This window comes from Ipomoea triloba, chromosome 10 (genome assembly GCF_003576645.1).
Source record: "Ipomoea triloba cultivar NCNSP0323 chromosome 10, ASM357664v1".
NCBI classification, from domain to species: domain Eukaryota; kingdom Viridiplantae; phylum Streptophyta; class Magnoliopsida; order Solanales; family Convolvulaceae; genus Ipomoea; species Ipomoea triloba.
In genome coordinates, this window is record NC_044925.1 from 26,117,968 (window position 1) to 26,136,960 (window position 18,993).

General features: G+C 37.1%; 2 protein-coding genes and 1 long non-coding RNA gene across 3 annotated transcripts; 2 read left to right on the forward strand and 1 right to left on the reverse strand.

Annotated features, from left to right (window-relative positions):
• Positions 1 to 3,023: 3,023 nt before the first annotated feature.
• On the forward strand, positions 3,024 to 4,823 carry LOC116032969 (sugar carrier protein C-like). The gene is made up of 4 exons (XM_031275723.1): positions 3,024 to 3,153; positions 3,240 to 3,562; positions 3,642 to 4,265; positions 4,357 to 4,823. The coding sequence occupies exons 1-4, from the start codon at positions 3,024 to 3,026 to the stop codon at positions 4,813 to 4,815; spliced, it is 1,536 nt and encodes a 511-aa protein (XP_031131583.1). The 3' UTR covers positions 4,816 to 4,823.
• Positions 4,824 to 15,215: 10,392 nt separating this feature from the next.
• On the forward strand, positions 15,216 to 17,082 carry LOC116033015 (putative cyclin-D6-1). Its single transcript, XM_031275767.1, has 6 exons — positions 15,216 to 15,533; positions 15,616 to 15,702; positions 15,821 to 15,916; positions 15,999 to 16,200; positions 16,510 to 16,640; positions 16,721 to 17,082. The coding sequence occupies exons 1-6, from the start codon at positions 15,279 to 15,281 to the stop codon at positions 16,916 to 16,918; spliced, it is 969 nt and encodes a 322-aa protein (XP_031131627.1). The 5' UTR covers positions 15,216 to 15,278; the 3' UTR covers positions 16,919 to 17,082.
• Positions 17,083 to 17,845: 763 nt separating this feature from the next.
• LOC116033657 lies at positions 17,846 to 18,944 on the reverse strand. Its single transcript, XR_004100885.1, has 2 exons — positions 18,780 to 18,944; positions 17,846 to 18,206 (listed from the first exon to the last, which is right to left on the reverse strand). It is a non-coding gene; the product is annotated as an uncharacterized LOC116033657 (long non-coding RNA).
• Between the last annotated feature and the right edge of the window lie 49 nt (positions 18,945 to 18,993).

Genomic DNA, 18,993 nt, shown 5'->3' on the forward strand with positions numbered 1-18,993 from the left:
CCTCAGAAGAGAGTACAGGAGCAGGGCCCCAAATGTCCGTATAAACTAAATCTAGCACATTCGAACTAACAGAGACAACACGTGGCAATGGGAAACGTGCAGATTTACCCATTTCACACGCAGAACACACAGTATGAGAAGTTTTATTCGACTCACTAACAGAACAAGACTCCAAGACTCGATGTAAAACACGCTGATGCGGATGACCCAAACGATCATGCCACGTAGACGCCGAAGCACGAGCAGAAATAAACGCGGAAGGTGAACCAGAAGGAACCGGCAAGGTATAGAGCCCACCGGAACTATTGCCCCGCAAAAGAATTTCCTTGGTCCGAATATCCTTCACAACAGAGAAGGAAGGGTGAAACTCAAAAAACACCTGATTATCCGACGCAAAGCGCTGAACGGATAATAAAGAGGCAGAAAGACGGGGAACATGTAAAATATGAGACAACTTAAGAGACCTAGAAGGCGTAGAAATAGAAGCATGACCCACGTTACTAATAAGTAAAGGCGTACCGTCACCAACACGTAAAGTGTCGTTACCACCATATTCTTCAGAAGTAGAGAGGGCAGCTATATCATGTGTGGCATGATGTGTTGCACCAGTGTCAGGCAACCAGGTATGAGCAGTCACGTTATTCGCCGAATCACCCTGATGAATAAAATTCGCTTGCGGAGAAACAACATAAGGCAACTTGTAACAAGACAAAGCCGAGTGACCAAATGAACCGCAAATTTGACACTGGATGGAAGAGCCTCTCCCACGGCCTCTCCCACCGCCACGTGACTGCCGACCAGAACCGCCGCCGCCGCGCCATGCAGAACCTCCGCGACCGCGAGCAGAACTAGAACCAGCACGACCGAACGGTGCTCCGCCAGCCGAACGGCCTCCTCCACGACCACGCGACTGGCGACCTCCCTGAGCAGCGAAAGCCGCCGGTGCAGCACCTCCAGGCAATGCGTAATCATCACCGGCGATGAAGTCTTGCGCGCCCAGCAAGTCAGCAAGCTCAAGGAGCGTCACCGGATGTCCTCGAACCGCCAGCGAAGAGGTGACACCCTTGAACTCCGGTCGAAGGCCGCGGAACACGTACAGGTTCTGTTCTTCCAGCGTTACCTTCCGGCCGGCGAGAGCTAAATCTTCAACAATAAGCCGAGCTCGCCCGAGATACTCTGCCGTCGACGAATCTCCTTGCCGGAGACCATGGAGTTGGCTAAGCAAGTGAAGTTGGCGGGATTGAGAGGCGGAAGCGAGGGACTGCTCAATGGCATCCCACAACTCCTTCGATGTCCGACAGCCGACAGCGATGGAGAACACCTCCTCGGACAGCGAAGAAACCAGGAGAGACAGCAACCCTTGATCACGGCGAGACCACGCAACAAACGCCGGATTCCGAACGCGGGCAGCAGCAGCGGACGAGGTAGCAGCAGACACGGCAGGGAGGAACTCCTCCGGGCAAGGACACGATCCATCAACAAGATCAATGAGATCATGGCCACGTAGAAACGGGAGAACCTGAGTACGCCAAAACAAAAAATTGCGGTGGTTGAGTTTGATGCTAATGTAGTGATGAGCAGAAGAGAGCGACGACGCGGGAGCCGGCGCCGCAGAACTCACAGCAACATCTGAAACGGTCCGCTCAGAGGCAGAGCCGTCATTCGTAGCCATGGGAACAAGAACGAAACCCTAGCGACTGATACCAGATGAGAACAATTATGTTTGTATTAGAGTTCACAAAATATAACTGTAGGAATACAAGAGTATATATACAAGAGAATCATAAGTAAATTAGGACTGAGAATCATAAGTAAACTAGGACTAAGACTTATAGTATGACTCTATTATGTAGAGTCCTAATAGTTATTAACTCTCCAAAATTTTACAAGGTGGCAATTATAGTCCATCTTCTTTTCTTTTTTTTTTTTTTTTTTTTTTTTTTTTTTTAAAGATGGCAGTTTTGATTATTTTGGTTCATCAAGTGGTTAATGCATACTGATGATTTTTTTTTTTTTTTGAAAACGCATACTGATGATTTAAAATTGCAAATTATATATATTTTTATTGACTAACAACCTCCTCCCATGCAATGTAAAAGAAACATACTTGAGAGCATGGGATAATGACCAAAACTATCACTTTATGAAAAATTGAATGGTCATAAATAGTCATGTTAATAATTTAGAGACTAAAATCATTATTTCATATAAATTCATGGACCAAGTTCATATTGCATTGTGAATCCTGATGCAAAATTATATATCTTCAGTTAACACATTCTTACCTACAATTAATAAATGTAAACAAATAATTTGATAATTGCTACACATTAGGATATATACAGGTATAGAAACGGTCCACTGTACTACATACAACTACAGATACAAAATTTGAAGATTATTTTTGTACACGGTAGACCCTAGTCTATTGTATAATTTGCCGACATAAACAAATGCTTATACCGTGAATTGTGTTCTATGTCACAAAATAAACCCATGATATATGTTCTTTTTTATTAAAAAAATGAACTTTAATAATCTAAAAATAAATTTTTTCCAAAATATAATAAACTTATAAAAAATAAACAATATACAAAAAATAAAGCTATATTTATAATTAAGATCCATGTAGCAAAACGGATCTTGGGTCCATGCCTCCATGGTATAATTTTTGATAAATAAAGTTGTACGGTTTGGTTTGACTTGAGAAACAAATAAATTATGTTTATGTTTGAGTTTGTGTATAGTAAGTCTAGTCTACTTGGATTATAATTTCTATTCCTGTTCAACCTGTAATTTATAAAGTCCTTATTCCAATCAAAGACAGAATAATTATGAGTAATGAGCTATAGTTGTCCTATTATACCTTGGATTAATATCTAGTACGACCTATAAATACACCTCCATCTATCTCCTCTTAACCTGTCCATCCTGCTCTCATCGCTTCTCTAGCTTAGCCTCCTCCTATACCTCTTATAATCCATATATATTCTCTTCGGTTTCTTTAGTTTCTTAATCCAACAATGGCAGGCGGTGGAATTGCTCATGCATCTAACAAGGAATATCCGGGGAAACTTACCGGATATGTTATTGTTACCTGCATGGTTGCTGCTATGGGTGGATTGATTTTTGGCTATGATATCGGGATTTCAGGTATATATAATTACAAGTTTTTTCCACATATCTACAGAGATTAATGGTTGTCTTGAGTTATTGAAAGTTGCTGTTATGTTTTGCAGGGGGTGTGACTTCTATGGACAGTTTCTTGGAAAGGTTTTTTCCAGATGTTTATAGAAAGCAGGCCCTGGATTCGTCTACGAATCAGTACTGTAAGTTTAACAGCGAAACTCTGACCATGTTTACGTCTTCGTTATACTTGGCCGCCCTGGTTTCCTGCATGGTTGCCTCCTATGTCACCAGAAAATTGGGGCGGAGGATTTCTATGATGGCCGGAGGTTTCATCTTCTTAGTTGGAGCTCTCCTCAACGGCTTCGCTCAAGCTCTCTGGATGTTGATCGTCGGCCGTGTTTTGCTCGGTTTAGGCATCGGATTTGCCAATCAGGTATTCACCAATTCATCATTATACTATTGTCTATAATTAGAAATTAGATTAGTTATATGTTTGCCTTCTATGCGTGCAGTCTGTTCCACTTTATTTGTCAGAGATGGCGCCATCAAAGTACAGAGGAGCACTCAACATTGGTTTCCAGCTTTTCATCACAGTGGGGATCTTAATAGCCAATGTGGCCAACTATTTCTTCGCCAAGATCGAGTGGGGGTGGCGATTGAGCTTGGGAGGGGCTGTGATTCCTGCTTTGATCATCACAGTCGGCTCCTTCTTCCTCCCCGACACCCCAAACTCCATGATTGAGCGTGGGAGCCACGGCGAAGCGAAATCCATGCTGAGAAGAATCAGGGGAGTAGACAACGTTGATGAAGAGTTCAACGACCTAGTGGCGGCTAGCGAGGCTTCTAATCAAGTTAAGCATCCATGGAAAAATCTTGTGCAAAGGAAGTACAGGCCCCAGCTGGTAATGTCGATCTTGATTCCATCTTTCCAGCAACTCACCGGCATCAACGTCATCATGTTCTACGCGCCCGTCTTGTTCAAAACCATCGGCTTTGGAAGCAACGCTTCTCTTATATCTTCTGTCATTACCGGCCTTGTTAACGTTTTGGCTACTTTGGTTTCGGTTGCGTTTGTTGATAGAGCTGGGAGAAGGTTCTTCTTCCTTGAAGGTGGCATTCAAATGCTTATTTGCCAGGTAATTAATTTACACTCCATCTCAACCTTATATTATTCATGTGTATTTTAAAATGAGATTAATGTTCTTTAAACAATCTGTCCGTCTGTAGATTATTGTTACAGTCTGCATTGGAGTGAAATTTGGAACCAGCGGAAATCCTGGAGATTTGCCGATGTGGTTTGCTTTAGTGGTAGTGATTTTCATTTGCACATACGTTGCTGGATTTGCATGGTCGTGGGGGCCTCTAGGTTGGCTCGTACCCAGTGAAATATTCCCATTAGAAATCCGATCGGCCGCTCAGAGCATCAACGTCTCCTTCAACATGATCTTCACCTTTGTTGTGGCTCAAGTCTTCCTCAACATGCTGTGTCACTTAAAGTTTGGACTTTTCATCTTCTTTGCCTGTTTTGTACTTATCATGACGGTGTTTATATACTTCCTCTTGCCGGAGACAAAGAACATTCCCATTGAAGACATGAGCGTGGTTTGGACAAAACATTGGTTCTGGAAAAAGTTCACAGAGGCTGATTTTCCAGGAAATTCAATGGGAGATATTGAGATTGTTTAGTACCATATATAGATATATTCCTTTCTTTTTCATTTTTTTCCTAGTTATTAGCCAATATTTTCTATACTGTTGTAATGTTCAGAAAATTTTATATTTTTTACCGTGTATTTAGTTGGAACATGTTAAGAATTAAGTATTTAATACAGAATTATTAGAATAGATTTTGGTGAAAGTCCTTTGCGTATTTTAATTTTTTCTGTCAAGTTTATATTTTGTTACATCCTGCGAATAAAAATCTTAGAATGTGCATCGTCGTTAAGGATACGGAGAAGTTGCGACGGAGCACGGTGCCAAACTTGGGGAGATCGGAGATTGTGGCCGATCTGCGCAAGTTTATCCGCCGCTCTATTACCTTCCCTGAACACGTGTCCCACCACGCACTTCTCCAATTCCGGGATGATGACATTAATCCGATCAAGATGCCGTTGGGACTCCTCGCACCGGACGCGCTTTTTCCGGCGAACGACGTCGACGAGGGACTTGGAATCCCCTTCGAGCCAGAGACGAGTCCAGCCGTTTTCCGCCACGAGCTCCAGGCCTCGCCGGAGCGCCGCCAACTCCGCCACCGTGCTATTCGATTTCCCGATGGATTCCGCGTATCCCAGCAGGAATTCCGCCTCGTGGTTCCGGAAAACGCCGCCGATGCTCGATTTTCCGGTCCTGCATTTGCATGAGCCGTCGAAGTTAAGCTTCGTCCACCCCACCTCCGGCTTCTCCCATGCAACCTCAACTTCGCGTTTCTTGTGCCAATTCCTTACCAGAATTTGAACTCCGCCGCCGATCACCCTCCGATTACACCCTAATCTCTCAAACATCACCTGCAACATTTTCATAGTACACATAAAATAAACAATTCAAGTAAATTAAATTAACGACCTAAACTAACGATACGATGAAAAATTATGGGGTACGAAGAAGAGAGAAATAGACTCTTAATATATACTTCTTTAATTGGAAAAGAGTGAGTGGACTTGTTTCAACAAGTTATTGACCATTGGTCTTTACCAATCAGGAGATTGATGATCCTTTCTGATGTAGAAGATGGCAGGATAAAGGGAAAAATGGTTTTTAACCGCTAATAGTAGCAGTTGAAGTTCCAAGAATTTAGGAATCATGTGCCATTATCATCAACTATCCAAGTGGTTTTGTTTTCGGTTCGGTATAATCTCAATGTTACGTTAACTACATTAGAATTTGAATATTTTAGAATTAAATTCTTGCTAAATCTTAGAGAAATATCATTTTCACACATGAATGAAAGGGTGGTTTTAGTTTATCCATTGAGTAATGCTATATACTCCTCTTAAAAACTTCCCTCCTAATTTTGCAATTGATATGCTACCATTTAATTGGATTATTTAGTTTTTAATTAAAGTGTGTGGGGTTAGCTAATTCATGACACCCAATGAATATAAGTCACATCGTGATGGAAAATATTAGGAGAAAATTAGGAGGGGTAAATAGTATTTTCCTTATCCATTTTTGCGTGAGTGTTATTGACTCTCCAAACTTTTACAAGGTGGCAATTATAGTCCATCTTTTTTTTACGAGATTGCAGTTTTAATTATTTTGGTTCGTCAAGTGGTTAATGTATACTGATGATTTAGAATTGCAAATTATAATATAATTTTTGTTTTATTGACTAACAACCTCCTCTCGTGCAATGTAAAAGTAGCATACTTGACGGCATAAATGGTCATGTTAATAATTTAGAGACTAAAATCATTATTTTCTATAAATTCTAAATCTTAGTTGAAAAGATTGAATTCTACCGACCACAAGCGGGTAGAGACTATTCGAATGTGTGTTATTGTATGAATCTCGCTGGCCTTATGACTTTACTCGACAAAGGATCATAGGTGACCGGTTCAAATCGAGAAGACCAATAAACAATTATTCCGTATCATAAAAAGTCAAACTTAAATTCTTGTAATGATCAAATTAGTTGTCGAATCAACTCGGTGGGTTTATATTTTTCATTCTCCAAATATTATTTGTTATTGTTGGGCCAATAACAAATTGATAGCCCATACATTTTGGAACTTTCATTCTTATCCGGATTGGGCTGCCCAGCTTAAAAAATCATTGCATTTTCTCTTCAGTCTTCACACAATCAGCCATGGATGAGGTCAGCTTAACCTCATACACACGCAATACAAGGTCAAAGGAGAGGAGAAAAGCCATGCATGGGATAGCCGTGGGTCCTACATTTGGGGACAAAAAGGAATTAACACCATATCTTTATTCCTACGTATATTTGTTTTTTAAGATTCTAATAAGTTAAAGCTGCATTCCCTGTCTGCATGAGGAAAATATATAAATTAAAAAGTTAAAAAACAATTTTTAAAAAATAACAAAGGTTAAAAAAGTTCATGAGTGCTCTGTACTAGAAATGATTGAGAGAAGTGTTAATATAATGCAAATCTTTAAAGAAATAATAATGAATGTTTAGACTCTTTTTCAACGAGTGGGTAGAATATAAATTTTATATTGGAGAGGTTATAAATTTGATTATTATTAATATGCCCTTAGTCGAGTTTAATTTATCGCATAGTTCCAACTTAAATTTTTAAATAATAGGAATTTTCTAAACACTTGCTAGCCTTCAGTAACTTGCTTTGATACTAATTTTCATAATTAAGCATTTATTATTATATTAAAAGTTATAACTAGTAAATATTTTTTTTATTTACATTTGAATAGCAGTTCGTCGCCACATTAACATTTAGGATGCCCTAGAGATGGGCCACAAGGCCGAAAATATGTGGACTATATTTTCCCCTAGCTACATGATCCCGCATTCAGAAATATATATATAAAAGTTTAAAGTGCTGATCGATACTGTTGCGTTGGTGCCTTTAGTTCTTTGGTAGAACCGTCAAAACAGGCTTAATTCATCTCACGAGCTTTGAATTTTATGGCCTGTATTTTTGCGGACCTTTTAGCCCGCCCCGTCGAAATGACAGATTTGCCCTTTGGTACCAAGTACAACCCAAAAAACATTTGGGATTATAATGAATACTAAGGATACATGTATCACCATAACACTCGGTATAACTATACATATATACTTACACATCTTTTTTATACTTGATACAAGAGACACTAATACCGAACAATAATATATATAGAATTTTCATATATATATATATATATATATATAGCTTTTGAAGCAAATATTGATGACCTTCCTGTGAATAAAATGGATCCAAACTCATGAAAGTTGGTGAGGTTGAGTTGAATACAAAAAAGGCCTACAAAGCTTTTGACACGGATCAGAAAAAGAAATGATGATAGATGTTGATCTGATGCACATACTAAACATATATGGGGTTGAAGGCGTGACTCCATTTGTGTTATACTCTACACATTAAAATGTCTTCCACTCTTTTTCCAACCACACCTTTTTAAAGCCAAACCTTTTAATTTATGACCAAAATATAATAATAAATAATGGTAGTAGAAGGGTATAAGAAAGTAAACAACCGTTGAAAGAAATCATAATAATATATATATGGTCCTCTCTTGTCCATAGCTGAAAATATGCTTTGGCTTTATCTTCTATCGATGAAAAAACAAAATTTTAATAATAAAAAAATTGCAACTATTAATATTGTATGATCAAGAAGCTAGCTAGAATATAGTGAAACAAATTCCATCCAAATTACTCATAACCACAAGATTTCAAATTTAACTTTTTTGAAACTATCTAATAAATTTAGTTTCTTGGTTTAAGTCAATGGGTAATCTATGTTAGTTTATCTCATTTTGGTCCTTCCATAGCTAAGGTGACAAGATGGAGTTTACCCATAACACACATTTAGGTAGCGATTTGTGGCTTTTTAGTAAATTAAAGAAGTAGAAGATAGCACTGAAAGGGGTGGCAGTGTGGGAAGCTTGATTCTATAAGATCACGTGTTTAATTCTTACCAAAATCCTCTTGATCAAGTTTAACTTAAACTGATTAATTACCTCATTGTAGTCCTTTGCCAGCTAAGATCACAAGGCTATATTAAAAAAAAAAAAAAAAGCTGGAAGATATAACAAAAATTAAAGAGAGGATAATGTGTTAGGAAAGTTACGTTACATTATTTTAGGCCACCATATATGTGACTGTGCGCATGTGGTTTGGACATGCATGGCCTCATGGGTGAAATTTTTTTGGTAGATCATACCTAGATTGTTCTCCCATGTCAACTTTTAGTCTTTGTATTGATCGAAAGCACAAGAAGTTATTATATATGTAGGGACTGTTCAAAACATCGAAAGAATATATGAATTTAGGCCTTCTGCACTATGGTACACACAACTTAAAGAGAGCAAGACAAACTAATGTACTAAATCTATAATACTATATTAACTTCTTTTAGGGCAATCCCAATTTCCAAACTAGTAAGTTGTATGTGTTTGATTATTTATAAATATATAAGAATTTTTTTAATGCAGATACTATCCAATATTATTATATATGATATATATGATAATATTTATATGGTACTGATTGACACCTTATAATTTTTTTTTTTTTTAAATATGACTTATCTTTTCCCCCAAAAAATATCAAATATGAAAATATTGATCTGACTTGTATTCCTCGGTTGATTATATGACATGCTTGTATATATTGAAGCCATGATTTAAGGCTTGTTGGCTTGGTCACCTGATGAACTTCACCCAGAGTGAACTTGATTTGAGCCAGGCAGTTATGACAACCTATCTAGACTGGTTTACCTTCATGTGATCCTTTGTCAGCTAAGGTCATCAGGCGAACTTCATCTGCTAGAGTGAACTTTCGGATAACCGTGGCATATATATATATATATATTTTTCATAAATCAAGGAAATAGGGCTTGATGGTGGTGGGGTGGTTTTTTTTTTTTTTTTTTTTTGGGGGGGGGGGGGAGATCATTATGGTGTGTAGCTAGGCTAGTAAAAGAGATGGTCCCCAAAATTAAAGGGTAAAAATAGGAATTTGAGACTAGATTAGATTCACATGAGTGACATGAGAATTGGGGAGCAATAACTCAAACAGGTTTCATGCAAAATATGGCACCACGACGTGTATGTAGTAGGTACCATCCCTGCAATGATAACGAAAGAATAACCACACCCTTTGTATACATTATCATTTTACTGTAATTTCTATTATCATTCGTCAACATCCCGCAACGTACAATCAAACTACTCGCCAAAACTCCATTTTGGATTCTGTAATATAATTCAAAAGCCCAGGTCTTCCTGCCTAGCTATGAAAGCTATATATGTATAGTAGCCAAGATTTTGTATATGCCATTTTAACCCGAGTTCAATTGATTTGTTTTACCAAGAGTAATTTTGAGATATATAATCAATTTTCTTTTAAAATAATCATGGCTATCTAGCTCGGATGTTTTTGTATACAATCATGATTGTTGACGATTGTCACACATTGACCTGATACAGTTGAAACCAATTGCAATTTTTGCATGTTTAAGAAAGAATTTTTTGAGTTAGGGATTTAAATACAGTATTCGATTGATTTATATTATGAGTTTCGTTGATTTTTTTTTCTTTAATTTAATTGATTATTTTGGTTGTGATCATATATGCCATTTATGCATATGTATGTTTGTGAATTTTGATGCAAATAGGTAGAAGGCAACAAAGTAGCCTTCACTAATATTATTGTATTCTTGGAATCACATTCCAATTTATATATCATCATTGTGTCTAGTATAGTACAGCCTATGTTACCGTTTCAGAATGGAATGGCCAATGGTCCCCGGCAAAGGATAATCCTCAGGTAAAAGTGCAGTTTAACACTAGATTTCTGATCATATATAGTTCAGCCCCATTCTTTGAAAACATATTGAAGTGGTGATTTTAGAGAAAGTCCATAATCAGTTAATCACTATTTGAATGTGTGTTCGGAACAAAATTAACATTATGGTTCGAAAAACAAATGTGTTTCAAGGAGAATCCCTTTAAGCATCCAATGATCCCACTATTTAAAGTTGAATTCTCCATGAGAGCTGCATATTGACATTCTTAATTTGAGCTGAGCCAACCATAGAAGACAGACTATATGTTGATCTAATTTACCTCCTTGTGATCCTTGGTTGACTAATTTATAATGTGAGTTTCACATAAAATGCACTTTCAAATAGTAGCTGCGGGCATGTTTTTTCATAAATTAAAGTGATTTTGGTAAATCAATAATTAATTAGTTGAAGTAATCCAAAATCAAGTCATAATCAGAGCTTAATAGTATGTGTGAACAGGAATTAGGGTTTAAATACAATAAATGCAGAGTTGGGAGTTGGGACATGCGAAATTTCCGAAAGAATAGACGACAGAAGAGATAGTTTGTCTGGGTCTCCGATCATGGGCTGGCTTCATCATATCATCAAATTAAAGGTTCTGAAGAACGGAGTGGGGAAACACAGTACTATACGTGAATCCACATTGAGTGCACTCACGTGCCGCACCACAAAAATAATAATACTAATAATAATTATTATTAATCTCTTCCTTTGTTTCGTCATATATTAATCCCATGATTACGACATAGCTAGCTAGCTAGCTTGGGAATGGATTCAGTAATAATCCTCAGACAGTGGTGAAAGGTTAGCTTCGAGGAAATAGGGTGGGGCTCTGCCTCTCACACATCATCACCTACTTCAATTCATTCAAGAATCATGTGATTGTCCTTACTTTCACTTTTCTTTATATATCATCATCCTTTTTCATATATGTCTCAATATTTTTTTTTAATAATATAGTTACTCTAGTATAGTATAGTTTGATTTTTCAATTTAAAATATAGAGATCACACAACAATAACGCATGGAATGAGCTGAGCTGAGATAGAATACTATTGCTAAGATACATAATCATTCCTAGTTTCTAATCTGTCCCAATTTCATAATCTCAAACTACGTACTTTCCAGCTCCACATATTCTCAATCTACTCTCAAGCGAACTAGGACTAGTTCCACGGTCTCCACACATCTTAGGCCAACCCTCGTTACACTCCTAGTTCAACTCCACTTTCTCGACTCACTAGTTTCTTGCTCCAGCCCAATGATGCTCTTGATCCAAACTTAAAAAAATTCAATTCTTATCAATTATGTACAACATAAAAATATTCAAATTAATATCAATTACTTACCATCAACGGCAAAAAAATTCATTAATAAACACAAGAATAAATACTTTCATTCAAGAGGGATTGATACACCCTACACAAGATTACTTTCACCCGAGTCAAAAGATAGCCCTCTTAGCCACTAGGCCAAGTAATTATTGGCAATTAGGATAATGTATTATATATACACTTCGAGTAACATTGAGTACTCCTGGTGTAATAACGATGTATCAAATAATCAATAATAAGGATTAAGGACCGACTTGTCAATAATGGCAGCTTCCCTTGTCCAAACAAATAATTAATTAATAGATAGTACCTACTCGAGAACTGTATCTTTATGCAATTAGTATTAATATGATTTTGTGGTAGTTACGTTTCATATTAAAGCTCCATATTAGTCAATAGCAAGCAGTCTAGCTAGGAATTCAAATGAGCAGATAAGGGAGGTAGAAATGGTTAATAATGACAATATTATAAATGATCACAATTTGATTTGATTTGAATTGGGTGCAAACACATTTAATTGATTCAAGCCAAAAGCATGAGAATGAAAAACACTACAAGGAATTATGAAGGGCCAGCCGGCAGCCGCAAGGCAACCTTAATTAGCCATCAATGCCGACGTATATTTCAGGGTGTGGCAGTACGCTAAAACCCATTTTGTTCTCCTTGACGGATTTCAAGAAACCAAGCCTATAGTCCCGCTTTTTCCGAGGATTAATGCAAATATCCCATCACTCTCTCTTTTAACTTTTAATTAATTATTTGGTTAATTATCATTTTGCTCCCCCATGGTTTTTCACGTGCATGGGCGTTGCAAGCGCCACCGCTTTTTTTTTTTTTTTTTTTTTTTTTATAATAATAATAAACCTTCACTAAATATTAGAAACAAGTACAACAAGGTTCAATGGAATGTAAAGTCATTTCATACAATCTGACATAGAACTAAATTTTCTGGCTAAACCACTTAATCCTCTCCTAAAATAACGTTTACTGTTTCCGCCTTGAAAATTAGATATTGATGTATAAAATAAATCTCGAGATGTGTCTCAACTGTCTACATAATCTTCTGTTAAATTAAAGTTGATTGATACTCCCTTTCATCCATTAAGTTCCGGAAGATTAGAGACGGGTTGAGAACGCAAATCTAGCTTGTAATGTATTTCAATTGATCTATATGTTCACAAATGACTATATTGTAACAGAGTCAGTAGTACTAAAAAAAAATATGTTCACAAATGATTGTACATTTATGCCCACGACAAAATTAAATTTACTTACTTTGTTTTATCTTAATCTTATGGCGGCTAGTAAAGCAAAACTTCTCGACTTATTTTGAATTAATTGATCAATTGAGTTGTATTCCGAGAGCATTCGTCACTTAAACCTTAATTGGGTTGTCAAAGAAATAAGGTAACGAGATTCTTAAGTTAGTAAAAATTACTTATTTTGCTTAAGATAGTCTACATTTCACATTTTCCCTGTCGCTGGTCTCTTCTTCCAAACTTCACCCCGTGTGATCAATTGAGTTGTCCATGATACTAAAATTCTTTTGAAACGATTGATATGCCCTAACTTTGAACTAGTGTATTTTCATTGGCCGATCTTCTTTTATAAACTTTTTATAACAAAAATTAAAGAACAATCAGAAATGTTTGAATAATGAGTGTGACAGAAGACTTCATTAAGTATTTTTTTTTATTTTTAATTACAATAGGCTTGCCCTAACTACCAAAATAGTTCAAAACAAGCTAAGTCTATGATAAATAACATTATTTTTTTTTTTGGTAAGTTTACAGACCCTCTCCGTCCGTTTTACGGTCCGGGGTTCACGCACGTTCGCTCCAAGAGGCACAGAAGCTGGCCCAGGGGGAATCATCACTTGCGGGAATTGAACCTGGGTTCTCCCGAAATTCCTCCCCACAAAGAGAGTTCACTTGTCACTTGAGCTACCCTATTGGGTTATAAATAACATTATATTAAACAAAGACCAAATAACATTAAACAAAGACTAGGTTTCCAAGCTAGTGTCGATATGATAATTAAGTTATTTAGGACTGTATCAGATCTTATTATAGATGGGATATGATTCTTCGTAGATAATAAGATATGGTTCTGTAAGGCTTTGATTTCAGAAGCTTTAATTACGAAGGAATCTGTCATTTATTTATTTATTATATTATTGGAATACAACGTGATTTAGTTCTAATTTGCAAACAAGGATTACTCTCTTACAACTTGACTTTGTTTGACTATTAACAATTAGAAAATTGTGTTATTAGATTGAGTGAATGGTTGATTTATAAGAGTAAATTAATTAGTAGAAGAAATCATTAACCATTTACGACTACGTGTCATATTTCTAAGCCACAATTCATTTTTTAAAGCATATTATGTATATTTTGGTTCAAGAGGGAATGGAGCACCCAAAGAAGACTTAATCAACTACGGATCGGATGATATGAATACATTAATAAGGCCGACAAACACTCATGCAATCATCGGGTAAGAAAGGTATGTAGGAGATCTAACGAGGGTTGTAAAAGGACTTGATAGCCACGCGCATACCCAATATTTGAGTTGCGGCAAGAAAATTTGTTGCATATTTTGGTTGATAGCCACGTGCATGCCCAATATTTGAAAGGACTTGATAGCCATGTGAATGCGACCCAATTTAACTCGGTAAAAAAATATGATACTTATTTAGTACATTTTGGTTCAGGAGGGAGGGGATGGAGCACCTAAAAACCCTTAATCAACTACGTCTAGTACAAATACAGCGAGACTGACAAACACCCATACAATTGTTTAGTAAAAAAGACATGAGGCGCAATGAGTATTGTGAAAGGACTTGATACCCATGTGTATGCCCAATTGCTACGGCAAGAAAATATGATGCATATTAAGTACATTTTGGTTTAGGAGAGAGGGGAGCACCTAAAAAACCTTTAATCAACTAGGGCTAGTATAAATACAGCGAGACCAACAAACATCCAGACAACTTTTCAGCAAGTAAGGTATGAGATGTAACGAGAGTTGTAAAATTAAAGGACTTGATAACCACATGCATACCTAATTGAACTTGTGACAAGAAAATCTACTATATATTATACACTTTCAATAAGATGAGACTAATCTAAGGAATCTCGATTTCCTTTAAGACAACCCACCCCCCTCCCAAAAATAAAAGGCATTGGAGGGAATAGTAAAATGGGACAACTGGGTATAAATATAAGGTGTAGTGGTGGGTGAGGAGTGAAGACTGAAGAGTGTAAACAGTTCTTTTCTACTTTCTTCTTTTCTCAACATAACACAGCATGCAAAGCTGCTACTGATGCCCTGTTTTTCACTTTGCATTTCCAGTCAACAAAAAAGCTCTCATCTTCAATTCTTCACTTTTCCTCTCTGCTCTGCTCTGCTAATGGAGTTCAATCTGGAAAACCCATTCACCAGCTTCAACGACCACCACCTCGACGCCGTTCCGGCTCTCTTCGCCGGCGAATCCGATCACATGCCTTCCCTCCTCTCCTTCAACGACGACCAAATTTCCTTCTCCATCCGCCGCGAAGCTTTTTCTCTCACTTACCGAGTAAGCTTTAATTTCCCAGAAGTTCTTGATTTTCTCCCATTCTTTAACGCATTTTGTTGATTCTTTTGAGCGTTAATTGCAGACCCAATTTGTTTACAAGTTCGACCGATCTATAGCCTATCTAGCTATGAACTACATCGACCGATTCCTCTCCAGACAAGCAGTTCTTGTAAGCAATTTTATCGCATATCTTTTCGACATTAAAAACCAAACAATATAATGCTGCAAATTAAAATTCGTTAGTACATACGAAGTAATGAATCTATGAAATCTTTATTTGGCATCAGGAAAACAAACCTTGGGTTGTACGAATCCTCGTAATTTCATGCCTCTCGCTCGCGGCGAAAATGAGATGCATCGATTTATGTCTCTCTGATATTCAGGTGAATTATCTTCTCTGTGGGGTGCGATTCAATTCTTTTTTCTTTCGTTTTGAAATTGATAGAATTGTGTGGAATTGAACAGAGAGATGAAGGTTTGGTGTTTGATTCCCAATCGGTTCATCGGATGGAAGGGATGATTCTGAGCTGTCTGAAATGGCGATTGAGATCCATCACGCCATTTTCGTTTCTGCATTTCTTTACTTCCTTGTACCCGCTGGAGGATCCCTCCATAGCCCAGTCTCTCATTCATCGAGCTTCAACTATCATCTTCACTTCTCAATACGGTATATAAAATTGTTTTTCAAGACAATTATAAACAATATTAGAAATTTGATGCTTTTGCACCGAGATTAGTGGTCAAGTTGGTGAAACATAATTCTGGTACTTAAATATTATGAATATAATTCTTGTCACATTCCATTAGATATTTCTAATGCAGTTTACCTCTCATGCATGATTCACTGTCCGTAGTAATGATGAATTTCTTGTCACTAAGAAAAATTGTAAAGACGTCACATCAAATGAGATTTATCTTGGTACAATATTATTTCAATAATAATGATGTTTTTTTTGTTTGTTTAATCTAATGATAGATATCAAGCTGTTTGAGTACAACCCATCAGTAATTGCAGCATCCGCGCTTCTCTATGTAGCTGAAAAGTTGATCCCGATGCAATTTTTGTCGTTTAAGAATGCAATTTTCCGATGTGAATATGTAAAAAGTGTAAGGTTCAATTATACTTGTATGATATGTGTCACACTAAAAATTTGTTACTTTTTTAAATTATTTTTTTAATTGTGTAGGATGAAATTTTGAACTGTTTAAGTGTAATGCGAGAAACGGTGACAAGAGGGATTGAGTCAAGTATAGATGCAATGTCTGATTGTTCATTGACGCCGAGAAGTGTTCTTCGCCGGGAGAGTGGTATGATGCCGGAGAGAGACGGTGACATGAAGCGTCGGAGATTGAATAAATTTTGCGACGACCGAGAATATTGTTGAGTCTTATATTAACCTTCAAATTTGAATAGCATGCAAGAAAATGAAATCCCAAAGTGTACATTTTGCTTTCACATTTACACGCACAATCCTCTCCTCCTGTCCAAAGATTGAGATACTTATGGCCTACCATTGATATAGTTCTTAAATATTTTTAACTTACCTCATTACTTTAGGGCAATATGGCTTTTATTTGATAGAGTTATCGTTTTTGTTTGATCCTTGAGGTACTCCAATGCAAAAATTTTATCCTTCCACATCATCAACAAAACAAAAGAAAAAAGAAAGAATATTAGTACAAAATTGTCTCTATTTTCCTACACCCTAATAGGCACATATGCAACATGCAGTCCATTACACACGCTGCACTTTTCTCCACAATTTCCTTCTCTCCTTTGCATATCATTTTCCTAAACCCCATTAGACACGTAGAACATGGCATAGTTTGATAGGCACGTATGAAGCACGCAATCGCAATTCATTTTTTTTTTTTGGACAAGGTATGAACTATGAAGTATCTATTGGTTTCGCACCTTGTCTCTCAGACTCTCACTCCTCTCCATATCAACTTTTTACTCACGTGAAGGAATTTTTTTCTAGCATTTGAGATGTCCTTATAAAGTCTTAAGTGTCATAAGACACTGCCAAAATTTCCCATTTTACTATACTATGGTGTATGGTCCAGTTGAATGTGCAGTGAAACTGGGGAGTAAAAAGGGAGGGGAAAAGTTGAATGTGCAGTCAAACTGAGGAGTAAAAAGGAAGGGGAAAAGTGAGAGGATTCCCCGGGAAAGGGAAGTGGGGAGCGGGAAGACATGTCTTTTAAATTGGTCCAATTAGTGTTGCAAATTTGGTGGGGAGAAGAAAGAGGAAGACAGCCTTGAAGAAACGTTGTTGTCATTGAGATCTTAGTATCTTTGTCGAAATGTATGAACAAGTAATGGTTGCTTAATAATTCTTCTTGTAATGAAAAGGAATTGCAATATCCAGTCGGCCCAGAAAATGGTCCTCCCATATTAAATATGGGAAGGCCAAGTGCTTGTCTTGTGTACAGATATCTCAATCTTACATACAATTTGACAGCACATGAAAATATATTACCTAGAGCGAAGCATCTCCATTGTCGGGCATTGAAGAAGGGCGTTCCTATTCCACACGATGTTTGACGTCTGTGGCTTCAATGAGGAACAAAGATGGGGGATAAGACCAATTCACAGCCTTCTGCAGCATCAACCTCTCTTCTTCGTCTTCCTGTTCTTGCTTCTTCTGAGTAGCATGGGCCGCTAACTTTCTACAAGACCAATTCACAGTCTATTTAGTATTATCATAAGATGAGAATTTGATAAAGCTCGACTCATTTCAGTTTCAATATGTTCTAATCTAAGCTAATAATCTTCAAATTCCAGAATCATTCGTCTAAAAGACAAATTTTATGAACCTGTACTGCTCTACTGTAGTTCAATTTCAGTATGTTCCAACCTCATTCTCTCCAATTCTCAGAATTATGTTGAAGTAAAATAGGGCTATAATTCACAATTTCACATTACAATGATGAAAAGCATACACCATAGTCCTCAATGGTAACACTACATATTCTAAAATCAGTTCAGGTTTCATTAAAATTAGGTCAAAGATTTTTCTCTGATACTCTGGAGTGAAAAATTAGTGGTCACATTAAACAGACAGATTTTGCAGTATCAGCAAGAGAGAAAGCTCAACTACCAAACATCAACTGATATTGAAAGATAAAACTTATCTGGAATTAGAGATTTGCTAACCAGTTATGTAGAACTAACAAGCAATATGAACTAGAATTCAATGGCATTCCGCATTTTTAATAAGCATCCAGCTGAATTACTCAAACCTTAAGAAAGCCGCTTCTTCTGCGTTCCATATCCGAGCTTCCGCTTCTCGTCTTAGGTGAAGAAGGCGAGATCGTTGTTGTTCTTCGAGTGTCTCTGAGGCATCTTTTAGTATACACCTCAAATCAAGCTTCTCTGATTGGATAATTTTATTTTCGCAGAGAATAGGGGAAAACCCTAGAAATTGCGATTTTTTTATCAACCAAAAAGTTTGGG

What these genes read in the sequence shown, in the direction of transcription:
- LOC116032969 (XM_031275723.1), top strand. Translation starts at nt 3,024, where the DNA reads ATGGCAGGCGGTGGAATTGCTCATGCATCTAACAAGGAATATCCGGGG. An exon ending in CTATGATATCGGGATTTCAG is followed by an intron (nt 3,154 to 3,239) that starts GTATATATAATT and finishes TATGTTTTGCAG; the next exon opens with GGGGTGTGACTTCTATGGAC. An exon ending in GCATCGGATTTGCCAATCAG is followed by an intron (nt 3,563 to 3,641) that starts GTATTCACCAAT and finishes CTATGCGTGCAG; the next exon opens with TCTGTTCCACTTTATTTGTC.
- LOC116033015 (XM_031275767.1), top strand. Translation starts at nt 15,279, where the DNA reads ATGCCCTGTTTTTCACTTTGCATTTCCAGTCAACAAAAAAGCTCTCAT. An exon ending in CTTTTTCTCTCACTTACCGA is followed by an intron (nt 15,534 to 15,615) that starts GTAAGCTTTAAT and finishes CGTTAATTGCAG; the next exon opens with ACCCAATTTGTTTACAAGTT. An exon ending in TCTCCAGACAAGCAGTTCTT is followed by an intron (nt 15,703 to 15,820) that starts GTAAGCAATTTT and finishes ATTTGGCATCAG; the next exon opens with GAAAACAAACCTTGGGTTGT.